The following is a 12,711-nucleotide window of genomic DNA, read 5'->3' on the forward strand; positions in this document are numbered from 1 at the left end:
TGCTGCCTACTGTATACCATACAAGGGGTGTCCAAACTGTCCTTTCAATAATCTCTCATCATTTATTTAACTTATTTGGCGGTACACTAGAGTCCTTCTCTGTTTTTAATATCAATTAAGAAACAAACAAAGAAAAACCTCAACAATGCTTCGTTTGCACGGTCGCACGATCTGTTCATCATTTATTAATTCTACATCGGTTGCAGTTAACTAACGTTTCAGCATATCCCAAATAATCTTAGAACTGTTGCCAAATATTGAGAAATAACTGAGACACAAGATTGTGAGGGCTGACGATTTTGCAAAACACAGATGTTTGCGCACAAACTGTATCTCACATCTATTATAATACACATCGTCACTTTCCTAAACTAATGGCCTAAGTAATTTTTTTAAGTTTTTCAGAAAAATAAAAAACTGATCCAAAACAAAACTATATATTTCTTAATCATTTCACCCAAAACGTTTATAACAAATTATGACTATTAATTATGACTACATGAAACAAATAACACTGTCAGTTATGTAACATAAGAGATTTAAATAGGTTCAAATAGGATTAAACCTGACTTAGGCCAAAATGGTTTACCGATTTTTTTCCAGACTTGCTGTAAGGTCACAAAACCATGTGACTTAGGCCAAATAAATGGCCTATTTTTGCCTAAGTCACACTACTCAACTCAACTCAACTCAACTTTATTTATAAAGCACATTTCAAACAACCACAGCTGCCACAAAGTGCTGTACAGTGCATAGGTAATAAGTAAAACAGTAGCTAAAAACACAGTATACAATGACAACACACAAAACAAGAAAAACTGAGGGGGGGGGGGGCAGCACAGGGTCAGAGGTCTCATGCTATGTTAAAAGCCAAAGAATAAAAGTGCGTTTTAAGAGAGGATTTAAAAATGGCCAGAGAAGGGGCTTGCCTAATCTGCAGGGGAAGGTCGTTCCAGAGCTTGGGGGCCGCGACCGAAAAAGCTCTGTCCCCTCTAAGCTTCCGCTTCGCCCTCGGAACCTCCAGCAGCATCTGGTCAGCTGACCTGAGGGAGCGGGCAGGAGAGTAGGGGTGGAGGAGCTCAGAGAGGTATGGGGGGGCGAGACCACTTAATGATTTAAAGGTCAGAAGCAGAACCTTGAACTGTAGGGAGATAGGCCATTATACTAAAAGGGGGAGGGAACAGCATGATCCTTTTCAATTAGGAGATAGACGATTTTACCAGAGGTGTGCCAGTGGTCATGAGGAGCTGAATATCATTTTCCTCAAAAAAATGACTTAAGGCCATTGGTTTAGGAAGGTGACGACATGCATATTGCAGTTATATCCCAGAGTCAGGCTACAGTTTGGCGTCCGTATGTATGGCTATGACGGGGTCTTTGTCAGTGTGACTAACGGTGATGTGAGCCCTGCCCTCGTTATCCACCGTGACCCTTTTCCCAGAGCATCTAGTCCCCTCCTTCTGACCTGAGATCACGTCACAGTAGGTGCCCTTCGGTAGGCCCGTCTGCAGAATCAGGTTCAAGTCACTGGAAAAAAGATCAGTATTTCTCATAATGAGATCAAGTGAGAACTTGCTAATTAATGTGTTTTCAATATAATACACAATGTATGTTTAAAATCCATTAAGACAGGGAACGCATCCGTGTCATTTTAAGATTTCTTTGGCTATTCAAAAAATAGCAGATCTACAAGATCTTGTATATCTGCTATTTTTTGAAAAATTGATTGATTCTACAAAATGATCTTCTAAATCCTAACAGTTTTCTGAAAAAACATATGTTTCTATATCAGTGGTGCTTAAACTTTTCCATGTCAAGGACCCCCAAAATTATATGTATTTGGCCACGGACCCCCATCTCAAAATATTTTGTACCAGGGACCCCCCAGAAGCAAAGATTTGAGTTACAAATGTTTGCTTTAAAAATATATATATATTCAAAGATTTGCACAAGTTTTCACGATTTTTCAAAAATAGCAGATCTACAAGCTCATAGCGTGGCACTCGGTGCCGCCAAAGAAATCTAAACATGACACAGATGCTTTCCCGGATTGAATGGGTTAACTAATACATACATGCATATATCAATAACATCAAATATAATTACTATAAACTTACCAGTCATCGTTGTTGATAGCTATGAAGCCACGCTTGCCTCGCCCAAAAGCGATCTGGTTCTTCCCGTTGTCCCACCAATGGCACAGCGGCTCCTCACCCACAACTTTGCGGAAGTTGACCATGTTTCTGTGTACCAGAAATGCCATCAGAAAGGAATAAATGCACATAATAAAGCAACACTGCAGGCAGTCAAATTCCTTCACACCAAGCTTTCCTCAACAGTGTGGACTCACTCCATCACTCCAGTTTTACCTCCAGTGGCGGCCATTTTGTGGTGCCACAGATATAAAACACATTCATTTTTCCCCATAGAGATTTCCCTATTTATATAACATAATATAATATATAAATTATTTTAAGCCTGGAACCAAGCCATCCAGGCTCCTGGTGAAGCATGACCATTAAACATTTGATTCTGTGTGGAAAAATATTTGAATATTTCATTGTATTATATACTATATTTAATAAATGTATTGTATTTGTTTTGTATTTTTGCTGTATTTATTTTATACGCTAATTGATTTGTCCTGTCTATGCTTGTTCAACCTGTGGGCATCATGTAGGGTGGGGGTCGGGAGTAGGGGACATTCTTAACTGGAGAGACAAATAAGAACCCCTTGTTGGGCAGTTGAAATGTGCATTGGAATTGCTGGAAATTATTCACAGAAAAGGGACCTTTAACCACTTTCAACATGGTGTCTCTTTTTGGGGCATGTCATTAGGTCCTATAGGCCTACATTTTCTAAACTTAAAAAAATAGACCTACAAGCTCACAGCTTGTAGCCGTCTTCACGCAACACCATTAAACGACTGCGTATAAAAATAGGACTGACGCGGTTAAGTGACAGATATGAACCATCACCTGATGGGCGGCCATCTGTGCTCACACACCCAGCCGTCTCCACAGCTGCCGTCTGATTGGATGGCCACAGGCTTGGTGGAACCATCAGGGAAGCTGGGAGGTCCCATCCAGTCATTTACATCCTAACGGGGAGACAGATGTATGGAGAGTGTGAGCTTTGACTTTCAAATAATAATAACAAAGTGATTAGTTACTGTACATTGGTAATCATACAAGAGTAGCGTATTGACAGGCAATGAACACAAAATGACTATGGGGCCTAAAAATATAGATAAACCGTGTAGATAGAGCAGTGGTTCTCAAACTTTTTTGTGTCAAGGACCCCCAAAATTATATGTATTTGGCTGCGGACCCCCATCTCAAAATATTTTGTTCCAGAGACCCCCAGAAGCAAAGATTACAAGTGTTTGCTTTAAAATATATATATTCAAAGATTTGCACAAGTTTTCAAGATTTTTCAAAAATAGCAGCTCATAGCGCGGCACTCGGTGCCACGCTATGAGCTTGCTATTTTTGAATAGCCAAACTACAAAATACAGTTAAAGTGGTTAAAATGATTGTGACACTATATTAACTAATTTTGCTGGGGACCCCCTGGTACCACTCCCGGGACCCCTGGGGGTCCCCGGACCGCACTTTGAGAACCAATGAGATAATGTCGACTAATGTCGTCGTCTGGTTAAAGGATGATAGACCAACCTTTCCATCCACAAGGTGTCGATCCCATCGGTAGCTGGACATCACCCTGGACTGTCCATAAGGGTGGGCAAGCATGAACGCCGTGGCCATTTTGTACATCCTTATCAGGAAAAAGGTGAAGACAAGCGATTTGAGACGATGCGATTCATGAATCGAACAGACCTCAGGTCAAAACGACGGCCCGGGTGGCAAAACAACAGATTTGCGATTGTGTACAATAGGCTCTATGCACAGTCAGCAGCCATATTGGAAAGAAATTGGGCCGCTTCCTTACTTCCTTCACAGGTGTTACCAATCATACTAATTAAGGCTCTGTTCCATTTACAGCAGAGTAGCACAGTGGTTCTCAAACATTTCAATTTCAAGCGCCCCATAACTCTGAGAGTGTACAAATGGAACCAAATGGACCCGTTTGTACACTCTCAAAGTTACACATCCGTAAGGGGCCATTTAGAATCCCCCTCAAGGAACCACAAGGGTACCTGGACCACACTTTGATACCCACTGGTGCAGCAGAGCGTTTCCAGTGAGCCAACATGCACGATATCAGCACCCTGTTTGACCAGAATGGTACGCAACCTTAATTAGCATCATTGGTAACACATGTGAAGGAAGTTAAGGAAGAGGCCCAATGTCTTTCCAATATGGCTGCTGTGCATAGAGCCTCTTACAAGGCAGACACACACTGCAGTAAACGATCACTGACCTTGGCTCCCAGAAGGTGAGTATGGAGTCTCCCCCGGCTCCGTGGCCCCTCTGGTTATCGTGGTTATCCACAAACACCAGAGCCTTTTCAGAGGGCATTAGTCCACGAGGTTCACCCCATGACCTGACATTATAGATGAAGTCAATATTATTTCCTCTGCACAAAACAGTAAAGCTGCAATCCAACATTAATGTCCTATACCAGGTGTAGAAAATCCCCTCCTGCTCAGCCCTAGGTGGGAGGAGCCAGACCGGGCACTTGCCTAAATTGGTAACACACCTGCACTTAATGATTTGTACACACCTGAACTGATTGCAAAAGGCCTCATTTGGTGCAGTTGTTAGAGAGGCATGTAGTTTGGTTTCCTTCAGTTCCCTGTTATCCTGAGTTCTTTTGATGCATTATTTAAGTAAGTATTCCTTGGTTAGTTTGTCTTATTTTGTTATGTTCTCCTTGATAGTATACTGTGTACATTGTTTGATTGGTTTCCTTTTGTTTCTATTATAGTTTAAAATCATCATCATCATTATCATCACCAACTGATTTACCACGTCCATGCTCCATCAATGCCATATTGCTTGTACTGTTATGCTAAATAAATACTTAAGTATTTTTATATATCCATCTGGTCCACTGGTCATACTTTGAAGGGTATCCTGATGCCTGAGTATTATTACCCCACAATCCGAGTTAGTCAATTTTACACCAGGGATTCGAAACCGAGGCATTCGCGCAAGTGCCGAAATTTCTACTGATGCTGAGCTAACGCATAAAGCACATTGGGGGCAGAGGATCAATTGCATTTTGAGCTTCATGCAAAATACCACGTATCAGTCCTACCCAACAATAATGATCTAAATCATTGGTTCTCAAAGTGGGGTCTGGGGACAGCCAGGGGTCCTTGGGGGGGTACCAGGGGGTCCCAAGCGAAACTAGTTAATATAGCGTCACAAACATTTTAACCATATTTTATACTTTGGCTATTCAAAAATAGCAGATCTACAAGCTCGTGCCGCGCTACGAGATTGTAGATCAGCTATTTTTTTTAAATCCTGGCACAAACTTTTTTTGAGACAGGGGGTCCGCAGCCAAAAAAACATCATGTTGGGGGTCCTTCACATGAAAAGGTTTGAGAACCACTGATCTAAATGGGGGGGGGGGGACCACCTCCAACCAATGCAGTTTTGTTAGTTATATTGTATTATTCACACACAAACATTCTGAATTGCAGCTTTAAGTGCACATCTTTCCATCATGCTCTGTCTTACCTGAGATCAGACAGCGTTTCCCCGTTCCACCTGCGGATTATAGAGCCCAGCTTAGCACCGTACTTGAACTCCGTAACAAGACCAAGCCCGAAGTACTGATTGGCTTTTACTGGCTCGCCACCAAGATCTATAACCTATAGGGAAGCAAGCGGCAGGGAGGGAAAGGTTTAACAAGATTATCAAGTAAGCGCTCCACCCTTACTCTGCAAATATGCGGCAGTAACAAACGGTATGCTAGCACTTAAATTATAAGAAACATGCTTGATGAATGATATGTCACTGACTGTAAACCAGGCGTCCCTATTTTGGCCATGTCATTGTAGACGAAGAGTTTCAAACAATGTCAGAAAATATTTTTTTGAAATCTCAAATGTTCGCTATTCATCATAAGACAATTTATAACCACAACCCAGGGGTCTATACTTGGTCCGCTCCTTTTTTCCCTCTCTTCATCAAATCGAAAAATAGCCGATACAAGCTATAAGCTCCACGTTTACAATCTCTGAGCTCATAATAAGCAGACATACAGCGGAAATATCAGTTCTGTCCTAAAAGCTAGGGTTCATGTACTGAAAGGGATATTTCACTTAAAAGAATAAGGGTCATTTTATCGTCTACTCAGGCTTTTCTGAAACCCCCAGACAGTTTTTAAGTTGCTTGATTCATCATTTAGATATTTGATATCATGACACGTGCCCCCTTCCTATACAAACCCATTGTAACTTAAAACTCCATTTTAACCATCAAAAACACCCATCCTTGGTTCTGGTGACTCATACTGCCCTCCTAATACGTGAGGGGGCCGTGTTTTTTCGATTACTTTTTTCATTTATTTTATTTAAGTTTTCTTTTGTATTTCATTCTTTTCATTTTCAAAAAAGAAATGAAAAAAGTAATTGAAAAAAGTAATTGAAAAAAGTAATTGAAAAAAGTAAATGAAAAAAGTAATTGAAAAAAGTAATTGAAAAAATTAATTGAAAAAATGCGGTCTTCTCACGTATTAGAAGGACAATATCAGTCACCAAGTACGGGTGTTTCCGATGAATCTCACATGGTTAAAATGGAGTTTGAAGTTACAATGGGAAGGGGGCGTGTCTGATAAAATGAATAACCAAAAATATTTTTTAAAGTGAAATATCCCTTTAAGACAAAAACAACTGCTCAGTACTGAGAGTTTCAAAAGAACTGTACCTCTTGGTAAATAAGAGGACGCGAACCTTCGGGAAACCAAGTGGTGTTGAGGTCACGCAGCCTGCCGTATATGACCTTCAGGTCCGCGGGCCAGACGTGTTTGCAGGCGTCCACCCTGAAGCCGGCCACGCCCATGTCCAACAACGCGTTCATGTAGCGAGCGATGCTGCGTCTGACGTGCTCCTTATCCTGGGCCAGGTCCAGCAGACCCACCAGACGGCAGTTGCGCACCTGGTCGGAGAAAAAAAAACGGAAAAACACGCAGATGTTGTCTCTGGTACAGTGCTATTTCTGGACCGCTACATTAACCCATTAAGACCTGGAACTGTGTCATTTTTAGATTTGAGCTAAAAAGCATTATTTTACACTTTGGGCTATTCAAAAATAGCAGATCTACAAGCTCATAGCGCGGCACCGAGTGCCGCGCTACGAGCTTGTAGATCTGCTATTTTTGAAAAAATCGTGAAAATGTGTGCAAATCTTTGAATATATATATTTTTAAAGCGAACATTTTAACTCAAATCGTTGCTTCTGGGGGGTCCCTGGAACAAAATATTTTGATGGGGGTCCGCGGCCAAATACATATACCGTAAATTTCGGACTATAAGCCGCGACTTTTTTCCCATTTTTCGACCCTGCGGCTTATATAACGGTGCGGCTTATCTATGGATTTTTACAGCTAATGGCCACTAGGGGACCTCCTAAATCTATGGATTTTACACCCGCGGCTTATAGTCCAGTGCGGCTTATATATGCACAAATCATTCAATTTAGCTGCTGCGGCTTATATTCAGGTGCGGCTTATAGTGCGAAAATTACGGTAATTTTGGGGGTCCTTGACATGAAAAAGTTTGAGCACCACTGATATAGAAACATAAGTTTTTCAGAATACTGTTGAGATTTAGGAGACGTGTAGAATCGGCTTCAGGTCTCAATGGGTTAAACAGGGTTTGGGGGAGATGGGGGGGAGGGGGGGGGGTATTCGCAGAGAGAGGGGGAAGAGAGAAACATACATCTTTATCTGTGTCTACTCGCGGAAAAGGTTATCTTTCATATCGTTCCCGAATAAATACCTGATGAATGTCCTGGTAAGTCTCAATATCTCCACTGCGGGAGGTGCATTTGTCATCATTGAAGTGGCGAGCGGCGTAGGGCACAGATGGGAACTCCCCGGCGCTGGCGTTGAAGTATGAGCCGCAGGTCGAGCGGCGGCTGCCCGCCCCCGCGCCAGATGAGCACATGTGATTGATGACCACGTCGGCGTAGATCTTCACCTGTATGTGTGGGCCGAGACGGGGAGAGAGAGAGCTTCGTATGGAAAGGTTGCAAGGAGTCACACGGATTTGCACGTGAGGTTTTACATGCGGCGGGGGTTTACGTTTGTTTAATTAAGCCATTACGACCGGGAACGCATTCCGTGTCATTTTAAAGATTTATTTGGCTATTAAAAAAATAGCAGATACAAGCTCATAGAGCTTGGAGATCTGCTATTTTTGAAAGAAATCTTTCAATCTTTGAATACTTATATTCAAAGTTGTGAGCTTGTGGATCGGGCTATTTGAACTATTTGAAAATGTTTTTAAAAATAGTAAAAGAAGTTTAGGGATAATGGGTAAGGCACCGGCGAAAATAGGGCCCTTAGGGCAGTGGTTCTCAAACTATTTCATGCCAAGGACCCCCAAAATGATATGTATTTGGCCGCGGACCCCCATCTAAAAATGTTTTGTTCCAGGGACCCCCAGAAGCAAAGATTTGAGTTACAAATGTTCGCTTTAAAAATTATATATATTCAAAGATTTGCACACATTTTCAAGATTTTTCAAAAATAGCAGATCTACAAGCTCATAGCGCGGCACTCGGTGCCGCGCTATGAGCTTGTATATCTGCTATTTTTGAATAGCCAAAGTATAAAAGGTCATAATTATTCTGATGCCATATTTACACATTTTTCTGGGTACCCCCTGGAACACCCTCAAGTACCCCTGGGGGTCCCCGGACCCCACTTTGAGAACCAATGCCTTAGGGTCCTTGATATGAAAAGGTTTGAGCACCACTGATGATAGCAACTTACGGTTTTCAGTAAACTGTTAGGATTTTAGAAGACGTTTGTAGAATCGGGGCTCAGGTCTTAATGGGTTAATGAAGACAATTGCGTCTGTGATCCATTACTAATCATGGTCATTAATAACTTATGTCCCCCCACTCCTTTGGGCTGTATTTTGTTACTGTACATTTTGGACATAATGTGAAATTTGTCCTCTGCATTAAAACATCCTGACTCTTAGGAACTGTGGGCGTTATTAATACAGAGCCCTGGGAGGGGTTAAGTGGTTAAGTGTAAATACACATACATACACTTGCATACATAGACTGGGCAGACTGGATGGCAAACCGAGGACCTTTCTGATTCTGATTTGGACCTACTAGCGGAGTATACCAGTGTCAGTCTACCGTATGTGGATTATGCGGTCGACTCGACACACACTGACATGTTGCACCTTAATCCCACGTACAGCGCGCTGACCTTAACTAACGTCCATAAGTATATCATGCACAGTAAACATCCGCTGCTAAGCTCACGCACCTTTATATCTTATCTCAGGTACCATGTGTAAATATGTAGATTTTTTTGTATTATTTTTTATCTCTTATTTGATCCGCCCCCTTCTTTTTTCTATAAGATCAACAAGAGACTTGTGACTAATAATAACTACATTGGATCCATTTGGAACACAGGCTGTTTTTCTTTTCTTTCTTTCGTTTTTTTCTATTTTGTTTTGGACATACAAGCTTTCCACCCGACAGCGTCGATCTCATTCAGAAGCTTTAATGAACCAAATTGTTCAATCATATTAAAGTTCCCCTCCAGAGGTGATAGAAGCTAAATCACATCCCATTATTTACCCCGACTTTGTTGCACCTGCAGATCATGTCCCTGAGCTCCTGTTCCGTTCCGGAGCGGGAGCACAGCTTGTAGCTGACGGGCTGGTACCTCTCCCACCACGGCCTCCATGGCTCTGTTACCACCACGTTCTCACTGGGAGGGGAAATCTGCCAAAAGAAACAGGCCTATTACTGTCTATTATCCATGGCTGTACTGTATACATCCTGGTGAGACTTTTTTTCCTTTCTTTTTGTGCACGATTTCCAAACTTTGAGGAGAATTTTCCTGGTGGATAAATGTTTTTTTTTTTAATGGTTAAAACAGATTTGGGGAGTTAGGCTAACAATTAGGAAAATATTCAGGTTGGGGTTAGGCATTTAGACGTTAGGTTTAGGGGTTGTCACACACTGAAAAATATCCATTATAGCCAGATCACCTATGACACACACACGCCGCACGCACGCACGCACACGCGCACACACACACACACACACACACACACACACACACACACACACACACACACACACACACACACACACACACACACACACACACACACACACACAGTTTCATGTCTCATTCAAAAAGGATTTGATGTATTTTAGACTTATTGCATCATGCAGTACCTGCACTCCGTCAAATCCGTTGGGCCCCAAGTATCTCTCACATTCCTCCGCTATGTCGTTCCACCGCCACTCAAAGAGGTGAACTATGGTTGACCCGCTGACCCCCCGCTTTGTCTGGATGTGAAACTGAGCAAGACTCAATCCAAGACCAAAAGCAAAAAAGCACATCTTTGTCTTCACCTGGTCCACACAAAAAAACAACAACCAAACTGTTACTTTTCACAAAATGGAAAAAATAACCTGTGTTCCAAACTTCCAATGGATGTAATTATCTAGACACACGCTCTTGTAAATACTAATAATTGTGACAAAGAAGCCCATGGTTCATGGTCAAGAAACTAATGCCCAGATGTTTAATGTTTTCAAAACACCTGTTCTCAGTATGTATTTGGGGTCCCATGCAGACCCCGGGGTTCCGCAATCCCTTGAAAAGGAGAGCTTATGAGTTTTCCTAACATCAATGTATGCACCAAAAGGTTCTAAGGTTCCCCCTACAACAATATGCATCCAAAGTCCCAAAACCCATTTCTCTTTATGTGCATTTGTCTTTATTCTGGGTTTGATTTCTTCCTACAACATAGAACATAATGCTCCATCAGAATCAACAATTCACGACTTGCATCAAAACAATGTTGATTAGCTCAAGTGGTTAATTATATGAATCCTACTGTAGCTTAGTTATTCTTCATGCAATATCATGTACCAACAGGACAGAGAGGGGGGGGTGCAGATGGTAGTTGTGATTAACAGCAGGCCTAGTTACCACACTGGTAGTAATGCTACAATAAATACAGTGGTATGCATGCAGCACCAACACTTTATACAGTATGAAAAATTTTGTTACGATACTATATTCAGCTTGGCATAACAGCTTGCTTGTGTTTAGCCATTAGCGGCCTTGTTTTTAATCAGTTTTACCCATCTTGCATGTTTTGTAGTGCTGCCTGATGGTGCTTTTAATTTGGTTGTGTTTAGCTGCTCTGCTGTATATAAATTGAATATGGTTCTCCCCAGCCAGCTGTTTTATAAAGGCAGCAGTGTGCATTTGTGGTCTTCTGTAACAAAAGGACTAGGCCTATTGTGGCATAATTGAGTACATGGTTAATTGGTCTAAAGCATTGGGGTCCACCCCAAGGACCCCTGGGGGTCCCTAGTAAAAATGTGTTAATATACCATTACTATCATTTTAACCACATTATCCATGTATACGTTGGCTATTCAAAAATAGCAGATCTACAAGCTCACAGCGCGGCCTATTTTTTGAGATGTTTTGGAAAATGTTTGGAAAATGTAGAATCATTTTGATTATTTTTTTATCACAAATCTTCGCTTCTGGGGATCCCTGGCACCAAAATGTTCAGATAGGGGTCCGAGGCCAAATATATATCAATTTGGGGGTCCTTGGTACGAAGAAGTTTGAGAATTACTGGTCTAAAATGAGAAAAATATCTCAAAGTGGTATATGGACCAGACACAGATAGACCTTTAGTCATTAGTGGAATTGTGTTGCTACTAGGGAACAGCAATTGCTTCCACATTTATTTCCTGTCTGCTGTTGACCACCACAACAACACTTCAACATGAAATAAACTTGGACTCATTTAGAACGTTTTATAATCTACCTTATAGAGGTGGTTAACAGTGGTGAAAAGTGACTAAGTACATTTACTCTCAAGTACTATACTTAAGTACAATTTTGAGGTATTTTTACTTCAGTGGAGTATTTCCAATTTTCAATACTTTTGCTTCTACTTCACTTAGAGGCCAATATTGTACTTTTACTCTACAATTATTTGAAAACTTTAGTCACTAGTTACTTTGTTGATTTAGATTTTCACTTAGGGTCTATTTCGGCTATTTGAAAATGGCAGAGCTACAAGCTCACAAGATCTTTCTAGATTGTGAACTTGTGAAATGGGACATTCTGCACAATGAGTGCTTTTACTTTTGGTACCTTAAGTATATTTTGATACCAATACTTTTGTACTTTTACTCAAGTACATTTTGAATACAGGACTTTGATACTTTTACTTAAGTAAAAAATATAGTACTTTTTACACCACTGCAGGTGGTTAATATGTGCGTGTGTGCACTGTGCAGAGCAAGCAGCCAGTACAGTACTTGAGTAAATGTACTTAGTTACTTTACACCACTGATCCTGTCTCCAAACAAAACATACACATCACTTGTATCTATATACAACTGACTAGCAGTAAATACACCAATTTACTCACCTTCATTCTTGCAACTTACACTCTTGCAAGTTCCTCAAGCAACACATTGCCAGAACTCTTCTATGAAGAGAAAGTTTGGGAGCACTGCTGAACCCTGTGTTCAAACTATGCTAAGCTAACA

The 12,711-nt window shown here is 41.2% G+C and overlaps 1 protein-coding gene across 1 annotated transcript; it reads right to left on the reverse strand.

The window, feature by feature from the left end:
* Positions 1-1,328: 1,328 nt before the first annotated feature.
* LOC308077679 (pancreatic alpha-amylase-like) lies at positions 1,329-12,690 on the reverse strand. Its single transcript, XM_080418533.1, has 11 exons — positions 12,591-12,690; positions 10,357-10,536; positions 9,748-9,894; positions 7,917-8,117; positions 6,844-7,074; positions 5,653-5,786; positions 4,385-4,507; positions 3,679-3,778; positions 2,980-3,101; positions 2,118-2,243; positions 1,329-1,527 (listed from the first exon to the last, which is right to left on the reverse strand). The coding sequence occupies exons 1-11, from the start codon at positions 12,594-12,596 to the stop codon at positions 1,338-1,340; spliced, it is 1,560 nt and encodes a 519-aa protein (XP_080274659.1). The 5' UTR covers positions 12,597-12,690; the 3' UTR covers positions 1,329-1,337.
* Positions 12,691-12,711: the final 21 nt, after the last annotated feature.

Source organism: Gymnoscopelus braueri (genome assembly GCF_963280865.1).
Source record: "Gymnoscopelus braueri genome assembly, chromosome: 21".
Taxonomy (NCBI): Eukaryota; Metazoa; Chordata; class Actinopteri; order Myctophiformes; family Myctophidae; genus Gymnoscopelus; species Gymnoscopelus braueri.